At 44.4% G+C, this 27,235-nt stretch overlaps 3 protein-coding genes across 5 annotated transcripts in view; 1 reads left to right on the top strand and 2 right to left on the bottom strand.

Annotated features, from left to right (window-relative positions):
- Positions 1–106: 106 nt before the first annotated feature.
- LOC137879052 (dipeptidyl peptidase 4-like) lies at positions 107–9,832 on the bottom strand. The gene is made up of 26 exons (XM_068719619.1): positions 9,750–9,832; positions 9,576–9,663; positions 9,058–9,156; positions 7,745–7,836; positions 7,567–7,641; positions 7,431–7,483; positions 7,149–7,221; positions 6,843–6,963; positions 5,751–5,905; positions 5,555–5,652; positions 5,337–5,466; positions 4,544–4,582; positions 4,065–4,163; positions 3,837–3,907; positions 3,668–3,721; positions 3,440–3,552; positions 3,241–3,288; positions 3,050–3,148; positions 2,738–2,807; positions 2,445–2,639; positions 2,091–2,145; positions 1,908–2,007; positions 1,760–1,818; positions 1,608–1,680; positions 773–846; positions 107–682 (listed from the first exon to the last, which is right to left on the bottom strand). The coding sequence occupies exons 1-26, from the start codon at positions 9,750–9,752 to the stop codon at positions 590–592; spliced, it is 2,229 nt and encodes a 742-aa protein (XP_068575720.1). The 5' UTR covers positions 9,753–9,832; the 3' UTR covers positions 107–589.
- Positions 9,833–14,540: 4,708 nt separating this feature from the next.
- Positions 14,541–22,975, top strand: LOC137879053 (grancalcin-like). The gene is made up of 8 exons (XM_068719620.1): positions 14,541–14,674; positions 16,194–16,427; positions 18,787–18,856; positions 20,902–20,945; positions 21,146–21,293; positions 21,490–21,603; positions 21,772–21,830; positions 22,145–22,975. Exons 1-8 carry the CDS (start codon positions 14,651–14,653, stop codon positions 22,169–22,171), a joined length of 720 nt encoding a protein of 239 aa, XP_068575721.1. The 5' UTR covers positions 14,541–14,650; the 3' UTR covers positions 22,172–22,975.
- A 39-nt stretch (positions 22,976–23,014) lies between these two features.
- kcnh7 (potassium channel, voltage gated eag related subfamily H, member 7) overlaps positions 23,015–27,235 on the bottom strand; it is a 53,493-nt gene continuing 49,272 nt past the window's right edge. For all 3 annotated transcript variants that reach the window (XM_068719613.1, XM_068719614.1, XM_068719615.1), the window contains 2 exons: positions 26,921–27,110; positions 23,015–26,790 (listed from right to left, as the gene is read on the bottom strand). In XM_068719613.1, the coding sequence (XP_068575714.1) occupies positions 26,542–26,790; positions 26,921–27,110 (439 nt within the window). In that variant the 3' untranslated portion in view covers positions 23,015–26,541. The remainder of the gene's footprint in view (positions 26,791–26,920; positions 27,111–27,235) is intronic.

Below are 27,235 nucleotides of genomic sequence, written 5' to 3'. Positions count from 1 at the left end.
CTAAGTATTACTCACCGACCTGCTAGCATTGACGCTAAACAATGAACGCTATCATTGTTATGCTGGTTTTCCCTTGAACTGAATGAAGAACATATTTCAAACAGAGTTGTCATTATTTCATTATTATTTGACAAAACAATCAGACATTGGCATACATTTGGTAAAACTGTATAAAAGTACTGTGGTGCAAAAGGTTTCTGTGTACAACCTAATACAACAGGAACTCTTCATGTACAAGTACAGTAGTACGAGTACACTTTCATATTATCATGTCTATGTTGTTCCCCAAGTCAAATAACAACCTCTTTAAAACTTAAATCAACCAAACAAAACACAATTTCAAAAATGAATCACATTTTTCATGTCTGTGTTACAAGTAGAAATGTAAGTTAAAATGTACAGAGAAGCTTTTTATTCTGACTGAATATATGCAAGACAAAATTTCTCAGACACAGAATTATATTATGACATGGACCATTTTGTACTTTTCTGGTGTTTGGAGCACTAATAATCAAGCCTGCATTTACAAGATTTTGTCCCCACTGTGTTTGTTATTCACATGAGGCAATGTAAAGAGATCCAGTGGACCTCATGCAAAGCACCTCTGTAGAAAGTGACTCATGTGTGTGTAGACGTGTTGGTAGGCCGAGCCGCCGAGCCCATGATCCTTGTCCGTGTACCACTGACGGACGCAAAAAAAAAAAAAAGTATTACTTTACTTTATGACACTAAGCCGCACTCTGCCAGTCATTGGATTTTCCACATTACTCACCATCGCCTCAAAGTCCACCTGCTCGTCCACCAGAGCTTCAGAGATCTCGGCTGCCTGCTGGAAATGAACATTGTCTAGAAAACACAACAACAGAAAAGATCAGGGGGGTCACTGATTTCCCAAAACAGCTGGGCATTGTAGTTGTTTAGCAGTGCTCCTTAAATAAGAGGAAATGGGGCATTTGTTGGGGACTATATTCTTCTGCGGATTTAAAAATACATGGTATTTACGGGGGTAATGACTCAACAATGTGGCTCTCTGATGTGTTTTTAATAGTTTTTGAACAATGAGGCAGAAGAGTAAGATTGATCAGGTTACTATAGATATCAGATTTATCCTTTACAGCAAAATATACCGAAGGATTTCACCGAGTGTCTTCATGTAATCAATGGCACCTCATGACGACACTCGGCTCACTTGTGCCAGAAAGCTCGACCGTGATTGACTATTATCCAGCCTTGTCCTTGAACTTACACTTGTGAAATTGACTTTGTCGCTCTACTGTTATGTTTGTTCTGTGTTATGAAATAAAGCAACAAAATATCAATGGAGTTTCTTAAAGATGACTTATCTCCTTTATACTTTTTTAGATTGCACTGATGAGGGAACTTCTCAGTCTTCAGCAGGAAAACCAGATCCCATCTCAGATCAACCTCATTTTGGAGCGGAGCAAAAATAGTCTGAGAGAACGGTGAGTTGCTGAGACAGACGGTCCATCACTGCACCTTGAACTACGCTCACGTCACACTCGTATTACTCTGATGATGTAGAGAGTGACAGTGAAAATGAAATATAACTTAAATCGTTAATAGATAAATAACCCTGCATAACTCACCGTCAGCCGTTCCATGAACCAGAAGATACTGCACTGAATGGAAATTCTTGGCCCTGGCAGTTACTGTAGAATTCTGCACACAATCAGACTTGTGGTTAGTGGTGACCACAGGCAACGGAGACAATGGTGATATCGCTGAGTGGGAAACTCACAGCGTAAGCCAGAGGATTCTCTGAGGGCTCCATCATGTAGCGCTCCGTGTAGATGGAATCTGGAATGAACGGACAGATTGTTGCCGATATTGTGCGTCGTACAGCGAGTGTGTTTGGTCTGAGGAGGTTGTAAGCACGAAGGACTTACCATAATATTCCCATTTGGACACTGGAGCGACCGCCATTCCACATTTGAACACTCCGCTTCCAGATCCCAAGGCCATTGACGTCACGTATCCACCATAAGACTGTGGCAGAAAGACGGCTCATAACTGCAGCTGACTTTTGTGGTCTAGGAAAAGTGTTTCAATACAAAGTCTTGACAACTTACCCAGCCCCAAATAGCAATTCTGTCTTTGTCAATGAAGCCCATTTTGATGAATTCCCTAAAATACAAAAAAGAGAGAATTATCTCAACACGGGGCAGTAATTAAAAAGGATGTCGACTGGCCTTCTGCTCATCACCGTCACTCTGTGATGCTCGTGATAGTTCCTGTGTGTGTGTGTGTGTGTGTGTGTGTGTGTGTGTGTGTGTGTGTGTGTCTGTGTACACCCGATAGCAATTCAACCACAGAAACACGTCAAATCCAGTTTGATCGAGCTTTCCTGGGAAACGGAGGGTGAAGCTGTTTGTTCGAGCGGGGAGACGCATTGACTTGTCTAAACCGGTCCTCGCTTTCCTTACCTGGCTGCTGTTATCTGATCTTCCACCTCATGGGTTCCCAGACCTTTGTAGATTGCGTGCATTAACTTGTCGCCCTGGTAACCGCTTCCTCTTCCGTCAAAGCTGGCGACGATGACTTTCTCAGTGCTGGCCAGGTAGGTGGACCAGCTCACCCTGTAGACGTAGTCTGCTTTCTGACTGCAGGGACCGGCATACCTGGAAGGTTGGGCAAACATTTAGTATCAGCTTATGAACTGTCCATTGAAAAGCATTTATAATTAAATGTTCGTCCTTTATTTTTGATAAATTCTTACACATCTATTAGTAAAGGGTACTTCTTGGATTCATCAAAACCTGGAGGCAAAAACATCTGGTACCAGAGATCTGTCAAAAACAATAATTATTAGTGGTGAGTTGAAAACATACTTATACGCATATTTGCAACCGTGGGTTGGATGAGAAGATTAATACCACTCTCATATTTGTACATTAAACACGACGCTACCTCAAGTTGCCGGTTAGCTTAGCGTAGCACAAAGAGTGGAAACAGAGGGAAACAGCTGGCCAGTCTACCCATCTGCAGCTCTTTGTTTGACTCGTATTTCGGGATTGTCGAATCCACTTACTGTATCCTCCGAGTGTGATGGGGCGGCGACGCATAGTAGGCATTTGGATGTCAGCTATCAGGCTGCTAAATGCTTGATTGTCCTCCAAAACATCGAGCACTACAAATTAAAACAAGTATAGACGTCTCATTAGAATAACATTTTCTCCTTCTTGAGATTATTTCAGATTTTATTTCAAATGTCTGGATCACCTTTATCATTCCTGTTATCCATGAGAGAATGGTAAGGAATGCCAGGACCTGCGCGTAAAAATGACAACAATAGTATAAGCTATTATTGTATATCATATAGTCTGTATACATAATAATGATAATAATCTCTCTCTGTTTTCTGCAATACACCACTGTATGTATTATTGAAAAATCAGAAAGATACGACAGTATAACTGACCACTGCAGCTCATACGGTAGAAGGAGGCATTGTGGCTGAAGTAGGCTGAGTTATACTGACAGTCTTTGCCACGTAAGCCACAAGTCAGACACTTGGACCCTTGTGTGGTCCACCTGAGACACACACACACACACACACACACTCACTTTAAGTCTGAAGAAATGCTTTGTATCAAATATGATGAAATAACCAACAAACATATTAAAATTGTCAACTAAAAACCCTTACTTGTAAACGTTCCTTCCTCCTGGCTTGTTGCCCTCTTCATTACTTGAATAATATCTGAGGAATGAATGTTTTTTTTTTACAGAATAGAAGAAGCTGTACAGTCATGCAGTGTGTATACAGTGTCTTGTGCACGCGTATACAGCTGTATGCAGATGACACGGCAACTTACACACTGTCTGCAGTTACTTTCAGAATGTCAATGACTTCCCATTCTCCAAAGGTGATTGCTGTAGCTTTGCTCTGCATGATGAGTCAGAGCAGAATGCGGGTGGGTGGTAACATGCTACAGAAAAACAATGAATACTGCACAATATGGGTGATATTGTGCAATTCTCAAAAAAGAGCAATTTGACGTTGTTATACTGGACTGCTGACTAAAATAAATCATTCAGCCTACCTCAACCACATGATGGATGTGCTTGTACCCTTCGGGGTTGCTCTTCAACAGGTAATAGTTGTTCTTGTCATTGTCAAAAACTGGTTCTGATGGAGAGAACTAAGAAGAACAGATGTGTAAATCTAAGAAAACAAAATATAGTATATACAGTTTTACTTAAAAGGAAAGGTTTGGTAATATCTGAAAGTAGCTGGGCACTGTAGTTTGTGTCATCAAATTACTCAAAGGAGGAAGAGGAAGTGGTGCAGTTGTTGGGGACTATTTTCAGCAGCGGAATAATCCACATTTAGTGCTTTAGTGAGTATTTGGGTAAGCAGGGGGGTGAATGTGGGATTGAGTCAAAATAAAGTACAGTGTGTGTGTGTTCATGGTAAGTTTTTGGACAACTATGGAGCGTAAAGGCACAGGTGAAGAAGAAATATCAGGCTTTAACACACACAAGATATAAATAATATCCTTTAACTGTGCACTGGACATACCCTTCCAATCCAACCATCGACACTCTTCACCTCCAGGTGCTGTAAAAAGAAATACACTTTTTTTTATTGTTTTTATAGCTGCAGTAAACTAGATTTTATTACAACACACAAGCCTTATCAGTCTTCGCTAAAAGAGATGTTGCGACACGGAACAAAATTTGATAAACCGTTCAGCTAACAAGGGAAATTTCCAAGTGGCAAGGCTTAGCAAGCAAAAAAGAAAAGAAACGCTCAAGATTCAGTATCGTTAAATATAGAAGTAGGTCCTGCTATATTCTAGGTGGTTAAAAGGATAACTTATTCAAGTCTGTCGTAAAACAATACGCTGCGCGTCATGTCCCTCCTGTCCATACATTGGAATGCATTTTTAGTCATGCTAGCAGGGCGGCTCTATAGATAGTAATGTCCGCTGGTCCACCACTTTAGTCCAGACTAAAATATCTCAAGAACTACTGATGGATTCTGGTAAAATGTTGTACAAACATCTGTGGTCCTCAGAGGGTGAAGCCTCAGCTGTACTTTGTGTTTAGTGCTCAGCAAATGTTAGCATGTTAACAAACTAAGATAGTGAATGAGATAAACAGTGGTTAGCAGTTGACATGAAGGCAATTAAGACCGAACAAACAACCTTTAGCGTATCCTCCCTTTCAGTAAAAAATGTTGTAAAAAATGTTGCTCTGAGCTTCTATTGAAATGTTGACATGGTTTGGGCTTGCATAGTATCTCTGTGTAACACCAGTGTCCAATGACATGATATATAATGTAGGAAAACAATAATACTATCTTGTTTTACCTCATCAGGAGCCCAGCTGACTCCAGTAAAATTGTAGATCTGAAGGAGGAGGTGGTTTTGTACTCTCTTCAGCCATTGGACAGCAAGACGTTCATCTGTTGCCCAAGTAACAGTCGCCAAGTAGTGCTCACTATGGGGCAACAAACAAATATTTCAGCTTGTTTTTGTTTCTGATTTACTTCCCTATGATAATAATAATAGAGAGGCCGATTCATTACCTCGAGTTGAAGAAGCCTGGAATAACAACCTCAGCGATTTCTGTTGTGTTGTCAGTGTCCACAACAAACAGCCTCACAGTAGGGTTGGGAGTACCGGGCTGCACAACAAAAGGATGTAAGATACACACGTTGATTGAACACAATGATCCCAGTACAAGCTTGTTAGAGTCAGACAAGCCGTGGACGGATGTCCCACCTTTGGATATGGAATGGAAACAGTGCTGGGGTACTGGTTCTCGCCATACCAGGAGTACTCTATGGTGTGGACGTCTGTGTCGTTGGTCTCAACGTAAGCCACGTACTTTCCTCCGGGGGACCACCAGAGGCCCTGATTGGATGAGAACATCTCCTCTGTAAGGGGGAAAGCGTGAAGCTGCGTTAGGGTTCAGGACTTCCATGGGGGTCGGGGTTCAATTCCCACTACCAACACTTGAGCTGTTGTTTTATCTACTGCAGTTGAACAAAAATATGAATCTTATATTGGGTAATTATTCAATCTTACAACTTATAAAAATGCCTTGTCATCAAACAAAATGATGGAGAAGCAAGGATTTCAATTTATATTCAAATATATACAGTATTTGTGCAGTACAAATACATACAAGTATACATCTGAAGATACATGATATCTTAAGTTTTTTGTTATTAGGTTAACGTGACTACGGAAGTGGCATTACTTAAGTATGGAAGTTGCGTGACATATAAGTCAATGTTGACTTCTGGTTTCACACAGGACACGAACAGAGGTCTCCTGGGTGAAAGTCCAGTTTTTTTAAACCCCGCCCTCTTCTGTCCTGGCTCAGTATTTCGTGGTTTGCATACGAATCGATTATATGCGAATTCTAGTGCATTGCTTTTTGTAGTTTTCGTATAGCTATGAACAGTGTATCAGAACAACTGGAACGGAGTAAATCATTGTCATCTGAGAGTCAAAGGTGAAAATCTCTTACTTTGGTGGAACAATAAACAGTTTTCACAAGTAGAAAAGGTTAGAAACCACTGGGAGAAGTATGAAGTAGCGTAAAATGGAAGTACACAAAAGTAGTGCTCAAGTACTTACCTTCCACTCCTGATGTTTTGTGTGTTTGTATCCTACCAGTCTTATGATAGTTTGAATAAAAGTACTTAGGGTGATTTAGACCCCGTTTACACCTGATATTAGATACATAACCTGCGGATCAGATGTCATTATCCAGTATCCAGATACAGATCACATGTTAAGACCAGGTGGAAATTGGGTGTTGTAGTGTTGACATGAATTCTCTGTGTGACATCACGTGCCACTTACCCTCATACACCCAGTCCGGGATCCCATTCAAAATCAGATTCTCTTTGCCATTGTCAGTGACTTGCTTCGGGGGCGACCTAGGGCTGGTCTTTATATACACATTATTTTTCCAAACATAGGCCTGAAAATACAATAAAAACAGAAATACGCGGGTTTAAAAAAAAAAGGCCAACCCAGTTTGAAGCCTTTTTGCTCTGCTCAAGTGTTTGGGAAAGGTCGATCACCTCATCCGTCACCAACCTTCAAAGCCAAACTGTCTCTCAAAGTTAGGCACATAACAGCAATCATTTACGCGTCCAAGCTTACCAATTTGTTCCCCTCAGGAGCCCAGGCAAAGTACTGGACCTCTCCAGGAATTTCAGAGGGTGATAAAAATGTTCTGAGATGAAGGGGGGGGGGGGGGGGACAGATTTGTGAAACCGTAATGAGCCGTACCATTATTGTTATTTTTATTTCAGAAGAAATATTCTAAAATAATCTACTTGGCATGTTAAACATGGACCATTTGGTGGATGCTTTTAACTGACGTGCATTGCATTATTATAAGTGTATGAATGAACCACATACTTTCAGAATTAGGGTACTTACTGTAATTCCCGGTCATAGAGTGAATATGTAGCAGTAAAAGAATGCCGCCACAGCTAATGGGACAAAACAACAACAACACTGTAGTGTGAACAGTTTAAATATGCGTCCGATTTATGTGAATAAAAGCTTATTGTACCTTGGAACGATTGCTCATGAATGCAACATATTTGAGGTCAGCGGACGGCTGGTAATCATAAGCGTCCTTTTCGCTCTGTATCGGGGAAAATAAAACTTTTGTGCTCATGGCCTCACAGACAAGAATGCGACTGTTTTCATGCCGATTTCATGCGGTTGCACAAAAGAAGACGACTTACGAACTTGTCTCTGCTCAAGAACTCCGAGGACCTTCCTGTGACCACGTTCTGCAGGAAGACTGAGCCCTCGGTCTTCTTCAGATACTCATGATCTGTGAAAGATGAGGGTGGGGGGATAGAATCGAATATTTGACTTAAAACGGAGGACAAGCATGCAAATCCCAAAACACATCGGCATAGACTATATATATAAGAAGTGGATGAATTCGCTGTGTCGTCACCTCTTTGTTTGTGGACTACACTTTTGAAGCCTCAAATTCATCATTTTGGACCGTCGCCATCTTGGTTTTTTTTTTTGCAACCAGAAGTGACAGGTGAGGGTGGAGTACAACCCAACGCCGGGCAACGCAGAAGTGCCAAAAACCGCAGTTCTTCAAACGACAACCTCGCTCCAAAAGCGAGTCAACCCCCACAGACCCCCATGTGTCATGACTCACACGTTTATATCATATCAAGGCTTGAAGTTGGGCATAATTTAGGGCCTGGCCGCTTTAAGTAACAGGTGGGTGTCGTCTCGGGTTGCTGGCTGCTAACTGTCTGCTCTGCCGCCCACTTTGAGCTTCATAACACTAGCACTTCCACGGAGGCTTCACTTTTCAGAAGTCGCCGCCACAGGGGGGGCCGGAGGGGGGGCCGGGGGGGGGGGGGGCTTCCGCAAAGACGCCAAAGGTTCGGGGCGGCGTTATCGGCTGTAACGATCACATGTATTACACGGCTGGTCTGCTGTTTAAACAACGTACAGAGAATTTCTGATTACATCACAGAGGGAGAGAGACTTCTCTGCTCAGGTAGACATTACTCCACTATATCTTGACATAGATTATAGTCATTTGCTGTTGCATACATTTGCATTTGTATAGATAACCTCTAAGTTTTAAATAAACATAAACTCGTAGTGACATCATTGCTTAATGGTGAGCAACAATAATTCTGCATTAATTCAAAGCATCACAAGTTAAAGCGGTTCGTCAACAAATGGGAACATTGTTGGTTTGATCCCCGGTTCTCCCTGCCATCGGTGTGTGAATGGGTGAATGTTCTCATGTAGTGTGAAGCCCTTTGAATGGTCGGAATGCCAAAAAAGGTGCTATACAAATGCAAGTCCATTAACATTTACCATAAAGTCGTGGGGCAATAATTGAGACACACATGAATCAATCTACGTGAATTAGTAACTAGAATGAAGGAGGATCTTGTAGCTGACTGATAATAAAGCATCCTCTAGGACACATTTATAGCCGTGTGGCTGTAATCAGTGTCATCATGTTCCACCTCCACTTTATCACTCCTTTCCATGGGTGTAATCCTCCCACCTGAGATCCACCTCATGCTGAAGGACTTTGGTTTCAGTGAACTGTTGAAGACATCCTCCAGTGTGAAGGATCTGATGTTGTTGTTCCCCTCCTGCTTCTCTGAAAAAACAACGACACATTGGCAGGGACTTGAAGGTCACATGTTACAGATATGATATTATACACACGCATATCCGGTCATCATCATAAAGGAAGGAAGGAACGTGCCGTAATGAAATGGAAAGTCCCGGGGTTATTTATGGGAACTGTCATATGTGTGCTGAGTGAAAATGAAACTATTTAAAGGCGCGCACGTGTTGTATCAGAGAAACACCCCGAAGTAGTGTTTTATTCTGAAATGGAAACATAAATTGCTTGACATGTACTCAGGCTTATTTAGCAGCGGTGCCATTTCAAACAGATCATGCGTAATGACGCGCGCGTAATGCGACTAAACGGCGCGCCGCACCACAACAGAAAGAAAACAACAGCGCGCTGATCCCAAACATGTGAATCATTTAAATAGCAGAACGACTCACCTTTCAAGAATATAGCCGTGGGTACCGCTATGAGAGTGACGACCACCGCCACCCCGAACACTCCGAGGAGCACCTTGCCGATGGAAACCTGCGCAGAGTGGAGCGGACCAAAAAGTCAGAAATGCTCCCCCGGACATTAACACCTGATGTGTGAGTATTAACGAAACCACCAACCATCGTTTCTGCGCTGAGGTGAAAGTGTGCGACCGATATCACCGTCCGAATCACAAGCCCGTCGGTGCGCGCGCGCGCGCGGAGCAGCCTGCACGTTTGAGTTATGGGACGCTGGCTTTTGCTCGGTAAATATTATCTCAACTGAAGTTTCAAAGGTGGGGACAATAAATGCGCAGCGGAGCGAAGTTCGCCAGAATTCATGCCGGTGGAGTTTGAGGAAGTCAGCGGCTGCTTTTAAGGCCGTTCCCCCAAACTGTCCACTATTCCATCCATGTGTCCTAAGCATTAATACGGCCATCTATTTGAGAATGTGTCCAAAATACAGACTATTCTACTCCTAAACTGCGGTTCAGATAAGTTGCACTTTTGTTCAAAACTGCAACATAATACGTTTTTAACAAATGCATGATTGTTGTCGAACAGGGACTTTTTGAATTGTGTTTACTGAGTAAAGAGCTGGCAGATCCTGGTACAGCACGAGTCCTGGCTGTGACTCGTGATAATCCAGCTGGTCATACAGGCAAACAGTTCCTCCTTAAGAAATGCAGACCAAAGGAAAACTAAAACTCTATGTGGGTACAGAAAATACATCTTTGAAAACCAATGAATATGCAGAGTATAAGGGATGCCATTGGTCCAGGTCAGGGTTAAACCGATTCATATAGAGTAATATAATACGATACAATCATGGCAGTGTCAGGGTCAGTGAAGGACATTCGTTATTTTGGTTATTCAGCATTGCTATATTCATGATTTGGAGAACTAAAGGGCTACACCTTTGCTCCACTGCTTTTAGCCACGCTAGTGCCAAGGCTCCAGGGGTGGCAGCGTGGGGCGGAAATACTGACTGAAACATCTCCGCTACTCCATTCATCCATTGCCCAGAAATTAGGTACATACATTCACGGTCCCCAGAGGACGAATCATCCCACAGACTTTTCACGACGTCGGCATTTGTGAATTTGAGTTAACTGTCAATTGATAAATGAAGAAGTTGGGTCCAGACATGTATTCACGTCCCCCACTAAATGACTTGTAGTTTGTGATCATAAGGTCAAACTTCCAATGTGTCCAGTGCTTCGTGCTAATTTTATGCTAGCATGCTAACATGCTATATATGGTGGACGTGCTAAACAGTCCGCCATATTTTTTTCCTACTGTGGTGAAGGCTTGACCCGCCCTACTCTGCCTCTGATTGGCTCACCCACATAGTCCAACCCTTAGGCTAACCAATCTCACTGCACACGCCTAAAGCTAACCCTAACCCAACCAAAGAAGACTACGAGTATTAGCCAATCAGAGGCGGTTGAGGGCGGGTCATGCCTTTGCCCCAATATAGTCCTAGCCCTAGCCCAGTATCAGTTGACGTCACATGACTGCACCGATGACTGCCGATGACTGATAACAGCTGTACAGATGGGACGAAGGCTAATAAACCGACAGTCATAAACGCCATACGCTGTATCATCATTAATAGCTTTCCTGTTTCGGTGTAGTTCCCGAGAGCAGCGTGAGAACTATGTCACCGACCACGGGACACAAGGGTGAAAACTCAAAGGAGCGTATTTGATCAGAATAATACGATATTTGAACAAGACGGCGTCGAGCACACTCTGGTTCGGCAGGGGGACTAAAAATAAAGTAAATCAAAGTTTTCCCACTTTGCATCTACTGCATACGTGCTGACCAGTCGCAGTCAATGCTAAAAGGCCCTTAAAAGCTTCACAAATATAAAGCGGAGCCTTTATGGGGAATAGACATCATATTGTGCACTTGTCTGGCCCCCCCCCCCCCCCCCCCCCACCCTCCGGACATCCTCAGCAAACAAATACAGTGGATGTCATCCCTAATGCAGCACGGCTTGTTTGAAGAGCGTTACCTCATAGATGCCTTCCATTTACCCAACACTACTGAGCCCAACTAAAACCGTTTATAGGTGTCACTTTAACCACATGTGGGCTTATTGGACAGATATCGTGTTGGTGAGAGAGAGAGAGAGAGAGATAGAGAGAGAGAGAGAGAGAGAAAACGCGAAGACACATTTGTGAGAGTTGTGATTTAAACGCCATTTAAATGTCTCTATACAGTTGTTTCCACAAACAATAAAAAAGTAGAAAAAAAGGAAACATGTCAAAAGTGTATAAAGTTTAGACAGAAATAAATCAACAAACCAAAAGTATTTGATTTTAAAATTACAGAAGATACAACAAGAACGAGGCCTCAAACTATCAGTTATTATTGATTAACCTGCTGATTATATTTAGCATTAATGAAAAAAAGCCCATCACAAGTTCTGAAAGTGACTTCAAATGTCTTTTTTTGGGTGATCAACATTCCAATCTTTAAATATATATACAAACACTGGGTATTTGCACTTGAACGTCTGAACCACCTCTGAGGAAAATGCCCAGTGTTTATTCACAGGGATAAACACAGACGCTGGGTTTGGATTTCAACAGATGTGCCCGGCGTAAGTGTCGGTACGGTAATTGCATTCTTGGCTCGAGGTTGAAAAGCGTCGGAGTTTGGAAGTTATTGTCTGGGGGAACTGTGAGGGGGGAAAAGCGCTGCGGTCAGAAACGGGTCAGCGAATGTCTTCTGTTAACATCCGTCTGCCGGTATCTGCTGAATGTACTGCGGCAGCTTATGTGGTGTTTTTACACTGTGGCACTGTTACTTTAACAATGAGGTGGAAGAGGTACTCAGATCCTTTACTTAAGTCAAAGTTTCAACACAACAATGTAAAAGTCCTGCGCTCAACATCCCACTTAAAGGGACAGTGTGTGGGATTTGGGGGCATCCGGTGGTGTGGTTGCAGATTGCAACCGGCTGAAGACCACTTCGCTCGAATCAAATGAAGGTATCAAAGAATGATATTTAAAAAATACGTGGTTCTCACACGAAAACACATCATTAAACTATGTTTGCTGTCTGTTAATGGTACGAATAGAAGAGTGCCAATACGCTCAAGTAAGGAACATATGACGGTAGACCATAGCAGCAGAGAAAGAGAGTCAAAAGGCAGACAGACGTCTTGGGGGTGTCTGGACCCTCCCCTCAGAAGAAGAGAAGTACCACCAGAGCCCCGTTACATTGCCCCGGGTTACATCTCAATACATTCTTCACGTTTGGCAGATTAGAACAATATTGTGACGTCCAGGAAGACATTTGTGAACGAAAAAGTGCAGATTTATCTCATCGCTTGTTTTCACAACATGAATTTCTGGGAGATCAATTCACATTGTCACATTTAAAGCCTGTCTGATAAAACTATGTAGGTATTTCACATTATTCAGCTCAAACATCGACACGTTATCAGAGGCATTGCAACATATTTACCTTCATAGCTGCCAGTGTATGCCCTCGTGAGCCCGCGGCACTATCAGGCCCTCAGCGCCGTTCACACTGGCACTAATCTGACTGTTGCAGCAGTGTGCGTTAGCGTCACCTCCCACCGCAGATGTGCGGTTCAGTTAGAGCCGTGAGACGGAGCTGAGCAGGAAGCTTTGGCATCCTCTGCACCTTCACACTACATTTCCTCTGAGTTTTACTGAAGGGTCAAATACAGTGCAGACGTGGCTCCTCAAGTCGCCTCCAGGGCTCACCTTGCAGCTGCCGATACGTTTGATATCACAGTCGACTTGTGTTTGATTTCACACATGCTCTGTGAGCGTGTTTTTTGTCATCTTCAAGGTCGATGAAGCAGACAACTGACTGAAATAAGAGCTGTGACACCGTTTACACAAACAAGTTGGTAAACTCTTCAAGTGAAGGCGTGGACTGGCCGTCCACCTCAAGGTGTTATTGTAAGTCTTTATAGCTTGAGCACTTGGTGTGGAAGGTAGTTTGCACACAGACTATTGTCAGTGGACGTAGCTAAACAAAGTAAATATAATAAAGCTAAAACAAATAAATAAAGCAGCTACCTGCCGGACAAATTGACATTTACAGTGCGAGAAGAGATCCTTCCTTCCTTCCTTCCTTCCTTCCTTCCTTCCTTCCTTCCTTCCTTCCTATGTGCCAAAGCGTACGGAAAATCCTGAAATAAAAAAGCCAAGAAGAAGAAGAAGAAGAAGAGAGAGTTTTTATTATTATTATTATTATTATTATAATTATTCCTTATGAATGTCACCTTTAAAGTAAAATGGCCTCATATGTTTGTTTCATTTCGTTTGATTCCACTTGTTGTTCCTCTAATCTCCCTGCTTTACCTGAAGTTAGAGAAATAAGATGCACTTTTGTTTTTTGTTTCGATAAGGTCCCAAAAGCACCACCTCGTGGTGACAGGAAGCCATGCATCACAGACATTTATTTTTTCCTTAAATGTAAACTAGATGTCCGAGCTATATGAAGTTATAAGCCGTTGTAGAGTCTATTTCTGCAATTAAAATGTCATAAAACCAATTTCAACACCGACAACATCGAAATGAAGAACACTATTTAAAAGCACTGGGGAAGTGGAGACTCTTTAATTGTATGGTAATTAGGAATGTTCTAACGTTACCCAAGTTACCAAAATATAACATTTAGGACACAGTTACATTTTGTTTTAAGATTTATGATGAATTTATAATTGAATATATGAGTTGTAACTTTTAAATCTTTTAGTTCTCAACCATTTTGACCATCAACTGAGGGTGGTTTAACGTTACGAGGAGTATTTAAATGCAGCACCAAAACAAGTATACAACTGATGGGCGGGTCTTGCTCTACAGCTCCTCACCCATTGGCTATCTGCGCCATCAGTCAACGCACTTCCGCCAGCTTTCTGCGGACCGGATGTGATGTAGCAACTTTTCAGACGTATCGGAAGTTACAACCGTGTAGCAGAGGACGCCGTGTACAGCGCCAAGCAGCCCGAAAAGATACTAAACTTGTGACAGTTTGCCCCGTTTCACCAAATGGCTTATCCAGGATACGGCGGGGTGAGTAAATTACGAGTAACTGTGATTTTTAAAGAGATAAACGAGCTACGTTGGTTAGCAAAAATGCTAGCCCGCGGCTCCTGTCTCGGTGTATTTCCGATAATTAGCCACAAGCTGTTCTGTTCCCCCCTTTAGCACGGTAGATACCCGCACGTCATTTACACACAATAGGGCAGATTTTTCAATTTAATTTGGGAGTAAAGAGCCACACTGGCATTTCCAGTTTATTCGAAATTGACTTCCGGGATGAAAATTCCTCAACATTCAAGTGGACTAAGCAGAACCAGCCCACCTCTACTACTACTACTACTACTACTACTACTACTGTAGCGCTACGTGTGAGCAAGGAGGCTTGACCTACAGTGTGGTATCAAACTGTCTTTAAACGCCTAGACACTGTGTTTGTAATGTAATGAGTTTAATGTAATGGTTACAGAAGTCTTCCCTTGTGTAGTGACATGTTGTGGGTGACTCTGGACATCCTTAATTGATGACAGGAACCATAGACGCACCCTGTTCTATTTTTATCCTGTTGTGTGGAGAGTCACTTACAAAGTATGTACTGTTTGATGCAGTACGAGTTCAAATTGATTGTTCAATCATTACTTCAGCATTGCACCTTGAACTCTGTCGCTCATAGATCTTCAGGGGATTGTGGGTCAGAGTAGTCTGAAAAGCATTGCACGCAGTATGTATTGGAGCACGCCAAGTCCTCCTCTGGCATATTAAATAGCACAGTAGTATGGGTGTTGGTACGTACAGTGAGTGTTGTAGAGTAGGGACCACAACCCTTCATTGCCCTGTTTAAAGGCAGCCAACGGCAGGCCTCTAGAGGTGACGGGGTCAGCGCTGCTTCACACACCTTGTCATGACTAAGATTACTCGGGAGAAAAGAATGTCTGTTCTTTACACATAGAAACACGCTAGATCAGGCCGTATTGGATATTTCCCATGGGTTTTGTTTACCGTATCAATACATGCTGTTTGGGATAGTCTTCATAACAAAATCTTTAATAAAGAATAATACAGTAAACCATTCAAAGCGAGAAGCACATGTTGCGGTCCGCATTTAAATTGTTTCATTTCCTTTCTGAAACTGAGAGAAAAAAATGAAACATTTTCACGAAAGGTTAACTTGCGAGTTTGAATATTTCGAATTGGGTTTAGATTTAGTTCTTCATTAACTTTCAAACTTGCAGTGTTCCCCTGCTCAGCAAGATTGTGACTCCATTCACAACTCCTCAAAGTTTTCTCCAAAAGAATTCAGATGTTGCTGCCGATGGATGGAAAATGTAATTACGCAAGTTTAACATGAATAAATCGTACATTTCTACCTCTTTGTGTTAAACTTAAATTTCAATCGGTTGGTACATTTTCCAAACTCCATTATCTTTTAAAACCTTGACTCTTCTTTGTTGCCGTCCTCTGCCACAGCTCCTTTATTAGAGTACGGGGGACTGGAGCGCATCCTGAAGTTAGCACACCTCTGTATTGACTCGATGTTTGAATCTGTTCTCAGCCTCAGTACGGGGGTCCGATGCCAGGCATGCCAGCTCAGGGGATGCCCATGCAAGGGATGCCCGGAGGGCACATGGGAGGCCCCATGCCGGGGCACATGGGGGGGCCGATGGGAGGCGCCCCGGCCCAGGGAGGATACGGCGCCTACGGGGGAGGCTATCCGGGCACATACGGCGCCCCTCCCCCGGCTGCCAACGACCCGATGTGGAGTTACTTCACAGCCATAGCGGGCCAGGTGAGCGAGGACGAACTTCTTTCACACACACTGTGTACATGTAGCCTTTATACGAGCCACAGTTTTCACTTTCACTTCACAAGTTTAGACAGGAACGGACTTCCTGTCATTGCAGTTACTTCAGGTTTCACCATGAGCTCAGTAACATCTGGCCCAACTTGATTCCGAGCAGTAGAAGTCTTTTACTTTGTTTTTGATGTGTTTTCATGTAATAATAGAACCTTTAAAGATTTTGAACGTTACGTCTTAGTTCTGATAGTTAGTTGAAATGGCCTTGATATCGGCGGAGGAAAAACAATCAACGATCCCCATTTTCACACTACTCTATCACCACTTAGCTTCTTTCTGGCATGTCATATATATATATATATATTTTTATATATATATATATATATATATATATATATTTTTTTTTTTATATATATATATATATATATTTTATATATATATATATATATATATATATATATTTTATATATATTTTATATATATATATATATTATATATATATATATATATATATATATATATATATATATATATTTATTAGGGGTGTAACGGTTCACAAAATTCTCGGTTCAATCCGTTTCGGTACGTTTTCAGGACGGCCAAAAAAAAGCAGAAATGCCAAATCCTCGCTGGGGAGACTCTGAAGGGGGCGTGTCTGATTTGATTCTCTGTTTGGGCTTTTTGTTTTCTTTTCCAAAGCATGAATTATGGTCTGGAGAAATGGGCTGGTGAAGGAGTAGTGTCACGGGGCTCAATAGCATTAAGCATGTAGTAGTCCCGTTTGAATCAGGAGGGAACAGATACCGAAACGCTGCCGGCAGTTTGTAACGAATATTACATGACTATTGACGCACACTGGGCGTGATGGTGACGGTGTAAACAGGAAGTAGATTGGTTGCTTAGTTAAAAAAAAATACGACAGAGTAATAAAATAGTCTTTAATAATGAAAGGAAAACTTTCCTTTTCATGGAACTTTTTAGAAGTTTTACTTTTCAGACTTAGTTACAGCGCTGCGGGTCTCTCTCTCTCTCTCTCTCTCTCTCTCTCTCTCTCTCTCTCTCTCTCTCTCTCTCTCTCTCTCTCTCTCTCTCTCTCTCCCTCTCTCTCTTTCTCTCACGCCGCTCACTGATCGCTCCATCAACAGCTGCTTCCTCCACAGTCATGACGACTTTAACTGAACAACAGCTGCTAGTAAAGACAACACGGTCAACAACGCCTGTCATCAGTTGTTCATGTTGAATTAACCTGGTAGTCGTTTGTGAACATCCGGTCACGTGATAGGAACGTGGCGAATCAGGGAAGGACGTCGGGTGGGTTGCCATGTTTGAGCGCAGTAGCTCCACCGATTTCAGCTATATTTTATTTTTCAAAAGCAATTTAATATTATTCAAACGTATTGTTTGGTTTGTAATGCGTGCCGAACGGTTCGATACAAATACGTATATCGTTACACCCCTAATATATATATATATATATCTAAAAATGAATGAATGAATGAATGATGAGGTGAGATGCAGATGAAAGATGAGGAGAGCCTCCTGGGTGTGCTCTGTTGACCTAAGCCGTTTGCTTGCTTTCCTCATTTGTTTCTCTTCTCGTGCGCCGATTCGCTTAAACTGAACAGCCAATCAGAGGGATTGAACACGCTGAGTCCAGTGAAAAGCTGCTGACAGAATGTGGCACACACACACACACACACACACACACACACACACACACACACACACACACACACACACACACACACACACACACACACACACACACCGTAAGAACAATGACAACAGCAGACCGTCAGCTCCTTTTTAAAGGAATAGTTCACCCTGAAACAATCTAATCTGTGCATGGTGCTCTCCTCCTCCTCAGGCTCTCTATGGTGCGACGTTTGACATCGAATGGCGTTGAGCAGAACCCATATCAGCACAGATGGCCCAATTCCTTTACAATCCATACATTCTTTGTTGAGCAAAATAGTTGCGACTTCCCTGCGCCTGCAATAGATAAGAGAAGACACTTGGAATATGCTGCAAAGCACTTTTCAGAGAGACGTTTTGAACCTCTTTTGCCGTCGTTGGTTCAGATTCTGGTCGTATCCGATTATTTTGGGGGCGCTCCGCTCTCTTCCACGTCATTCAACAGAAACCCTTTTCTGGGACATTAGAGAGCCTAAAACGATAAGTACTATAAGCAATTTATATTAGTTCTTTGGCTGAAGTATTTGTAAAGGAGACCCCTTCACTTTTGAACACTCCCAGTTTGTCTCTGTCTTTCCATTGAGCGTAGCATATACAGCACACACACTGTTTCTCTCTTCACGCCTCACCGACTGTCCCTTCCTGCTCTTCACAGGACGGGGAGATCGATGCAGAGGAGCTCCAGAGGTGTCTGACCCAGTCTGGTTTCACCGGCAGCTACTCTCGTAAGTTCCTCCCTCTCCTTTAGTATCGCTGCGGCGGGGCCGGTGCGTAAAGCAGTATTTATGCGACGCAGCCGGGGCACAAAGGTCCAAAGGGAGGCGGCTTTAAAGGCAAGTTTATTTGTGTAGCACATTTCAACAACAAGGTAATTCAAAGTGCTTCACATGAAACCATTAAAACATAAGGCAAAAGAAAAGGAGATTTCAAAACAATTAAGAACATAAAATGCAGGAAATGTATTAATATCCTTGAATCAGGTTAAATTCAAGGCAGCAGACTTAAACAAAATGTTGTTGTTGTTGTGATGCTGGTTTTTGCAACCACGCAATGCATTCTGGGTAGCATGCCCGTTTGTTTCCCCAAAGTTGCAACGTGAGAGCTCTGACTTGATGAGCTCACTTCCTGTCCCGGTGCTCGTGGGTAACGTAGTCCACGTTGTTGCTCAATGGGGATTCCCCCGAGAGGAAGCGAAGCGCATCGTCACGGTGACACTGATGCTTTTTTTCCTCGTCAACCAAACCAATATTTACACTACATTCATATTGGAGGAGCAGATCTGCACATGGCACCAATTGTTCTGGTTAAACCAGTTTGACGGTGAAGTTACCCTTCAGTTAGTCGCACACTTGACACAGAGAGCGTTCCGCCGCGTCGGCTGATCGGATCCTTCTTAAAGGAGCAGAGTGTAGGATTTAGTAAAAACCCTTCCCTTTCCAAGTGTTTAGGAGAACTACGGTGGCCTTTAAGTAACGAAAAAACACAAAAGGGCAGGGGTTGTTAACCTTTTTGACCTCGGGGCCCAACTTTTCAAGTACAAAGTGGCCCGGGGCCCATTCAAATATTGACAGTGTATTGGTTTAACTAATTGATGTCACTCTTAGTTTGATTTGTATTCAATAACAAAATCAAAATCACTTGGAGTTTAACAAGCAAAAACCTTGTCAAATAAACGACACGATACAATATGATCATCACGTGTATGAAAAGCTGCATAATCAACAAGACGCCCAACAGGCTAACAGTTCATGGAACAAATGTAAAGGCTCAAGTCAGGCTTATGAACACGATTTTACTACCGAAAAAAGGGAGGGACTCTCCAAAGCAACTGAGATAAATAAATAATATGTGGTAGTAAAATATCTATTCAAAGTAATAAGTTTCAAATGAGATCAACTGTAAATAGAATTTAAATGAAGTGCCAATGAAAATCTAGCCTTATAATCTGTGAATGATATGCTTCAGCAGTCTTGGCAGAACCAGAAGTTGTTCTTCATATCTGTGACAAATGAACAATAACAACCATAACAACAGTCCACACCCCGGGCTCTCGGCTCTGCTCTGTACTTAAAGAAGTCAGGATTGTCCATTTAGACTCCTGGGGGGTTTGGCACCACTTTAGTCTTCATTTTTAGTTTGAAGTTAGTACTGGGCAACGATTTAAAATTTGGAATCGCATGATTTTCTGCAATTAATCGCATCATGCGCAAAATTCAATAGTGAATTCAAAAGTAACGTATTGCGCACTTTCATTTAAAGACTACTGCTATATGAACAAAAGAAGTCACACAAGCAGCTGTTCACCGCTCGGTTCTTGTGTTAAAAATGTCCGCTTAATAATAATAATAATAGTAAAAAAAAGAACAGCGTTAATGCGCGATAAAATAATTGTCGGCGTTAATGAATTAATGCTTTAATAACGCGTTAACTTGCCCAGCACTATTTGAAATACTTGTCCATAACTTTCGCTACAGGCTAGCGGCTAGCCGAGTGTCTTCTTCTTCTGCTTATTGGAGCTTGTTAAACAGCTGACTGACGCATTACCGCCGCCAAGTGGTGGGAAGTTATATTGTAAGTGAGCGTGTCATGGATGACAGTAACGTCTCTGGTGTCTTCAATTGATAACCTATGGGGTCTCGCGGCCCACGCACGGTGAAGAGTCACTGCTGGAGCCCGTGTTTGGTTGCTCCGTCCTGGGCTTCTGTAGAGATGAAGGACACATCGCGGCCGGTCTGTTGAACTTAACCAACACGCTTGTTTATCTTCACAGCGTTCAGCCTGGAGACGTGCAGGATCATGATCGCAATGCTGGACGTATCCTTTCTGTTCCGCCATCGGCCAGTCTGAGCCGGAAGTGACACGGTGACTGTTGACGTTGAGGTTTAACCACCTCCTCCTATTGTTGTCCTATTTAAGACGCGTGCCCAGTAGGTGTGGCGTTCCACTTTGCCCCGGGCTAACCAGCTGTCCTCCTCATTCCACGCGCTACTAGTTCTTAACCCGAGCGTCTCCAGAGGGACTTTACAGGGAAGATGGGCTTCAACGAGTTCAAGGACCTCTTCACGGCTCTGAGCGGCTGGAAGCAGAACTTCATGATGTTTGACCAGGACCGGAGCGGAACGGTGGAGCCGCACGAGATGACGCAGGCGGTCAACGCCATGGGTGAGAGCGCTAACAGTCTAACCCCACTACTACTAATAAGTGTAATAAGCTTACATTTATTGCGCAATATTTGACAGGACGTGTGCGTTTGAACTGCAGCTCCTGAGCCGATTAGATAAATATACATTTGAAACGTTCAGTAAATGAGGTGTTGAAATGAGTCTGACTTTATTCCCCCCCCCCTCCTCTACATCAGGCTACCGCATCAGTCCTCAGGCCCTGAACGTCATCATCAAGCGCTACAACAAAGGAGGGAGGATCTTCTTCGACGACTACGTGGCCTGCTGCGTCAAACTGCGAGCTCTCACAGGTAGGACACCCACAGCCGGGGATCCGGCGACCCCGCCGCGCTCGGGTCCATTCCGCCTGTAATCCCCGTCGTTGTCTCTGAAGAGCCGCGACGTTCCGCTCGGCTCGCCGGACAAACCGGCGTTGCGAAGCGAGCTCTGTTGAAACCGTGCCGCTCTTCCCGTTGCAGAGAACTTCAGACGGAGAGACACCATGCACCAGGGGTCCGTCAGCTTCCAGTACGACGAAGTGAGTTTGACTTTTTGAACACGTTTCCTTATATTTGATCATTTAACAGAACATTGATCTTCACAGTGCTCAATGTGTCGTACCTTTGTTACTGTGAAGTTTGCATGTAGAATGAATGTCTTTTAAAGGGATGGATTGGAAGCTTTTCAGTGTGTTTGTATGAGGTCCAATTTGAGCTTTGCAGAACATTGAAATTGCTGGTCTACCGCTGCCTCCATTGAATCACCACAGTCTCTGTCCAGGCGAGGTCACACGACGGCTGGAATTCCCCGTCAGGACGGGCCGTTTGACCCTCTGTCTCTGTCTCTCCACAGTTCATCCTGTGCACAATGGCCATCTAAGCTCTGCGCGCCCAACGAGCCGATCGCCTCGCGGGAACGCAAAGGGAGGCCAGTATGTTTGACTGAGCGGCCGAGAGCCGCACCGGGAAAGTACTCATTGCTTGTAATGCTTGCTGTAACGCTTTAGTCTTGTTTGTTGCACAGGGATGTGTCGGGTGTACACACATGCATATATATCGATATATATTCAGTATGTATCCACATCAGAGGGGGATCGAATACACAGCGTCTATAAAGCCCTTATGTGTAGGTTTTCAAAATAACAGGCAGACACACCGATGTGCTGCAGGAGAATTGGATAAATGCTGTAAACGGGAACACATGGAGGCTTTAAAGAACGTTTGAGAGTCAGTGAAAAATGAATAAGCAGTTTTAGATCTATCTTGTAGTCATTTAGAAGGAAGAGCTACCGTGAGGACGTCCTGACCTGCGAGACACCTACTGTGCCATTTTAATATCCGAATGTACGGCCAAATATACGAAAGTACTTGTTAGCAACCGCAGCGTCCCGATGAAATGTTAACATGTCGATTTGCTTTTTACACTGAACTTCTTTGTCATTATTCGTTGTAATATTTTGTTGTGCACTTGTTTCATAAAACGTTTAGACGGTAGATGTTTAAGTTGATAAGAAGCCAAAGTGACTGTGAGCCACTCTGAGACCTCACTAATGACAGTGAGACTATACGTATGTGTTGATGTCGCAGTACAAACACACCGCAGCAGAGAGGTCAACCTGTGCACACACTCGACATTGTAGTAAAGATCATATTTTGTTACTCACAATAAACACTTTCTAATCAGTATGCATTCTGTTTATTAATCCAAGTGCCCCCCCCCCCCCGTCTATTTACACAATAGATATTTAAATATAGCGAAGAACAGAAACATTCAAATTAGCTGTTAAGTGTTGCATTTTATAAAATACAGTGGCAAACATAAAAAAGAAACCAACCAAATGCATCAAAACAATTGTGAACGAACGGCACAAGATTTCAAAAGTGACATTTCGATCCGGTACAGCAAGTTTAGTAATTAGTGCAAAAGTTAGCAAATCCCACGAAAGTTCAGCAGACTGTCGAGCAACTTTTGTTCTCCACCCCGTGCTGCTGGAGAAAGAAAGCTTATCAGAGGAAAGGCCCGCGTCGCCCCGTGGAGGGTTCTTTTGGCTCCACGGCGACCAGCGTTTGTCATTTGACGTCTCGGGGCTTCAGATGACAGTAAAGAGTCTGAGTGGAACAAGCTGGATAGACTCAGCGAAGAGGATGTCGAGATGATTGGAAAATCAGTGTGCGGCGTTAAAGACGAGCCGCGGAGCGCCCGTCACCGAAGTGTCGCTACATAGAGAGGCTGTGCGTTCACACCAACGAGGTACAGGGGGGGGAAAAGAATGCAATCAATCCGCGTCACACAGCCGATCCAGACCTTTTACAGTGTAATGGCGTGCGGCGGCCTCCGTGCGATACACGAGCTCGTGTTTGAATTGGCGTCGTCACGCACCCTACAGCGTGGACAAGCAGGCTTCTAAAGATAAGGCCGGAGGACTGGTGACAACCTTGTAGTTATTGTAACGATGCTTTGTAGAGATTTATTTACAAAAATGTTGTTTTGAAGAAGACAACGGAAGACCTAAAGCATGCAACCGGGAACTAACGCGTGGGATAGTTGAGCTGTGAAGAAGAGTCAGGACGTGGCTTCCCGTGTGGAGTTCACCTTCAATAAGAGGAGACATCCTGTCAAATTTGGGGGATGTAATAGTCCAACTTGAGTAAGTCGAATGTAATTGTTCCCGAAAGATGGAAAATGTACTCGCTTGTCAGTCCGAGAATACGAAGGTTAACACGCAACTGACGGCACTACATCCCCGAAATGTCGACGGTGCCTAATGTGATGCACTTTTCGGACAAACCGTGGACTCACCTAGAAAGGAAGTCGTATCTAAGCTTAGACAAGTTATCGTTATAGCAAGCAAGCCTCAGTCGGACGAGCTGTAAGAGTTACAGCGTGTCCGATAAAGGATAGAGAAAGTGGGGCCAGATGGAAACGCTCAAGTGATTGCAAGAGGAGGGGTTTGCACTGCTGGACGGCAATGAGCAATCAGGGGCGCCAGGAGCACAAAAGGAACCCCCCAACCTGGAAGCGTCAGCTTTCGAGCGTCGGCCGAACGAAGGCGAGGGCGACTTAGTCAAGGTCCGACTTGGCTGGGGGGCGGGGGGCTTGCTGGCTGCTGCTTCTTCTTCTTCTTGTTGTTGTCGGGGAGCCTTCTTCTCTACAACTACTCTATGGACTCCTTACAAACAAATGGGTGCTCACCCACAGAAGTCTGGGTCTTGGCCTCTTCAGCTGTCATGCGCCTAAGGATCTATTTGCTAATGGACTCTCTCTGCGTCTTCCTTGCACATTTGCACAAGGTAATTCTTATCCTCGTCTCCCTCCACTAACGAGGTCCTCTAACTTGTTAGCCCTTGGAACCACCATGTGCTCCCTTCGGCCGCATGCACCTGAAGTTACTCTGTCGAGTCACTATGCTTTCCCACGCCTTTCTAGATTGCCAAAGTTTGCCCCTCTGACGTCTAACCCTTCAGACGAGATCCTTTCCCCGACACTCGACCGTACTGTCTCCACCACAACAGCCTCTTTGGACCCCGGCGATCTGGGTTCCAAGTTGCTCCTTCGACGGAGAGGGCCCTGCGTGACAGACTGTTGTTCTCGGCAAACATTTCAAGCCTTGCGCATTCCTGCTCTACTACGTCGGGAGGATTCGCCCCTTCCTCGCTGACCAGACGGCGCAGTGTCTCCCGCAACTCTCTACTTGCCGGAGCCCCGACGTCGGCCGCCGCGGCTCGCCTGCTGTTCGATCGCCCCGACTTCTCCCACGCAACTTGCCTCCTCCGTTCTCTACACTGGCTCCCTGTAAGAGCTCCCATCCGGGGCAGTGAACGGACCAGCTCCTATCTCCAAGCCCCACACAACCACTTCTAAGCAAGTAGTTGCCCCGTTGCTCAGAGGTCCCGCGCCTGTTTTCTGTCCTGGCCCCACAGTGGTGGAAGCACTGTGTTCCCCCCCCCCCCCCCCACACTGACATCAGTCACTGCTACCCTGAGCCTCCAGCTTTGGGTATTCCTATGCTGCTAAACAGACTGTTCAACAAAGTCTCCTTGTATAACATGCAATGACAAATAAAGACATCTAATCTATTACTTTGACTCTGGGTTATGCTCTTAGACGCTTGTTTGAAAAAGGCCAAAAATCTAAGCTTCTGCTAAATGACTAATGTAGCAAATTCAGCTCCTAACATCACCTGTGCAAACAAGTACCGTTTAGACACGCGGCTGCTTAAAAGTTACCGTACAAGGAGCCAAAGTCTTTTTGGGGACTCCGCTCGATACAGGTCAATGGAAGCGGTCCGTCTTATTTTGGTGGATGCCTTAAAGATTTTCCCCATACGCGGCCCGACCGCTAACGTTCTGCCCACAGATTGTTGGAGGAACGGAAGTAAATGAACTCTGTGTTCTGTAGAAATCTTTAAAACCCCGAAACTGCTCGGCCTTTACGCGTTTTGACGGGAGCCGCAAATACCCCACCGCCGTGCTAGCGTCATCTTCTCGGGATGCGGGTGATTCGACGCAATTAGGCCTTTGAAAATCTGGAAGCCTTTTCGGTGTTAACTGGCACGTTCCTTCACAACGTCGATGCCGTTTGTTCGTGCTTGTAGAAAATCCTCCCCGGAGTGGATTAAACTCCAGAAATATACCAAGATTCTGTTCCATATTATTGCTCTCAAAGACAGACAAAAGTCTTGGTGCGCTATGGGATGTTTACGCGTTACTTGGAACGCCGTGTTCTGTCATTTGGAGCTGAATAACAAAGTGGCGACGTCCTTTAACGGGAGACGCCTGCGGCCGGATCTCCGGTTGCGATTTCAAAGATGCACTTCAAAGCCGCGGAAAGACTTTCGCGGAGCTTTGTCCCCGTGAGGAGGGAGGAGTCTGAGACGACGACACTCGGTAGCGGCCGGGGCCACGCCCCGTCGGCGTGAGAGAGGAACATGCGACCGCAAAGAAAAGGAAGCGGGAGAAACCAAGACGTGCATAATAGAAAAGGTGCCTCGCGTTGCCGGCAGCGGTGTATTTCAAGTATGTACACGGTAGATGACAAGTTGACGTATGCTAGTAATATAGTGTATAAATACCTCTGTATAAATGGACTTTATACATCTAAATCAGAGTGGGAAGGGCGGGAGCCGGGACAATATCCCAAAAGGAATGGAAGAAAGTCTACGGTTTGTTGTCCTTTGCATATACGGTCTCTTTCTTGGACCCTGAGTCGAGCTGGAGAGAAGACCGTCGGCGGGGGTTCGGGGGGGAGGCCTACTTTCCCGGGAGCCAGGGGTCAGAGACCGGCCTGCGGAGTCCCGACATTCCCGAGCCGTCGGGGACGTCGGGCAGAGAGGCTTGTCGGCCCGACGGTAACCTCGGTGGCTGCTCTACAGAGTCCACGCCGTTTTGCTCTGGGTCGCCCTCGGCCAGTCCTACAACGTTCCCATCTGGAAGAGTCTCCGTGAGGAGGACGACTGGGGGCTCTTTGGATTTGATCTGGGCCTTCTCTGGACCGGGACTCTGAAGAAGACCAAGCAAAGGGGGCATCATGAGCCAGATAGATCAAAGGAGGTACAGAGTGCAGCTTGCAGACTCGTACGTGACATGAACATGTACAGTGGTTCGGTTGGTGCCGAGGCGCGCGGCGTACCTGAGGCCGAGGAGGAGCGGGATCCAGGCGGAGCTCCGTCTGGAGGGCGGACGCCGGCTGGATCCTGATGGCGGGCCTCTGGTACTCTGGGCTGGAGGTGACGGTGCTGTAGGCGGGGGGACCGGACGTGGTCTGCCTCTGGAGGAGCTGCAGGATGGCCTGGATGTCTGAAGTCATCTGGGACTCCAGTCTGACGGACGGACCGAGAATAAAAGCCAGAAATCGCCGCACTTCGTTAGATCCACATGATTTGAATGTGTTGAAACGCTGTACGCCATGTTTTCCCCTCACTATGGGATCAATACTAATAATAAA

This window comes from Cebidichthys violaceus, unplaced genomic scaffold (assembly GCF_023349555.1).
Source record: "Cebidichthys violaceus isolate CVI_PGR_0920_01 unplaced genomic scaffold, fCebVio1.0.p SCAF_24, whole genome shotgun sequence".
Lineage (NCBI taxonomy): Eukaryota > Metazoa > Chordata > Actinopteri > Perciformes > Stichaeidae > Cebidichthys > Cebidichthys violaceus.
The sequence above is the reverse complement of the archived record's forward strand: the minus strand, read 5'-3'. Positions and strand labels throughout refer to the sequence as shown.

Coding starts and splice junctions, on each gene's coding strand:
- LOC137879052 (XM_068719619.1), bottom strand. Junction 3,553..3,667: donor GGAGGAAGGAACGTTTACAA/GTAAGGGTTTTT, acceptor TGTGTGTCTCAG/GTGGACCACACAAGGGTCCA. Junction 1,819..1,907: donor GTCCAAATGGGAATATTATG/GTAAGTCCTTCG, acceptor CGTTCATTCCAG/ATTCCATCTACACGGAGCGC.
- LOC137879053 (XM_068719620.1), top strand. CDS start 14,651: ATGGCTTATCCAGGATACGGCGGG. Junction 20,946..21,145: donor TCATGATCGCAATGCTGGAC/GTATCCTTTCTG, acceptor GAGCGTCTCCAG/AGGGACTTTACAGGGAAGAT. Junction 21,294..21,489: donor GCAGGCGGTCAACGCCATGG/GTGAGAGCGCTA, acceptor CCTCTACATCAG/GCTACCGCATCAGTCCTCAG.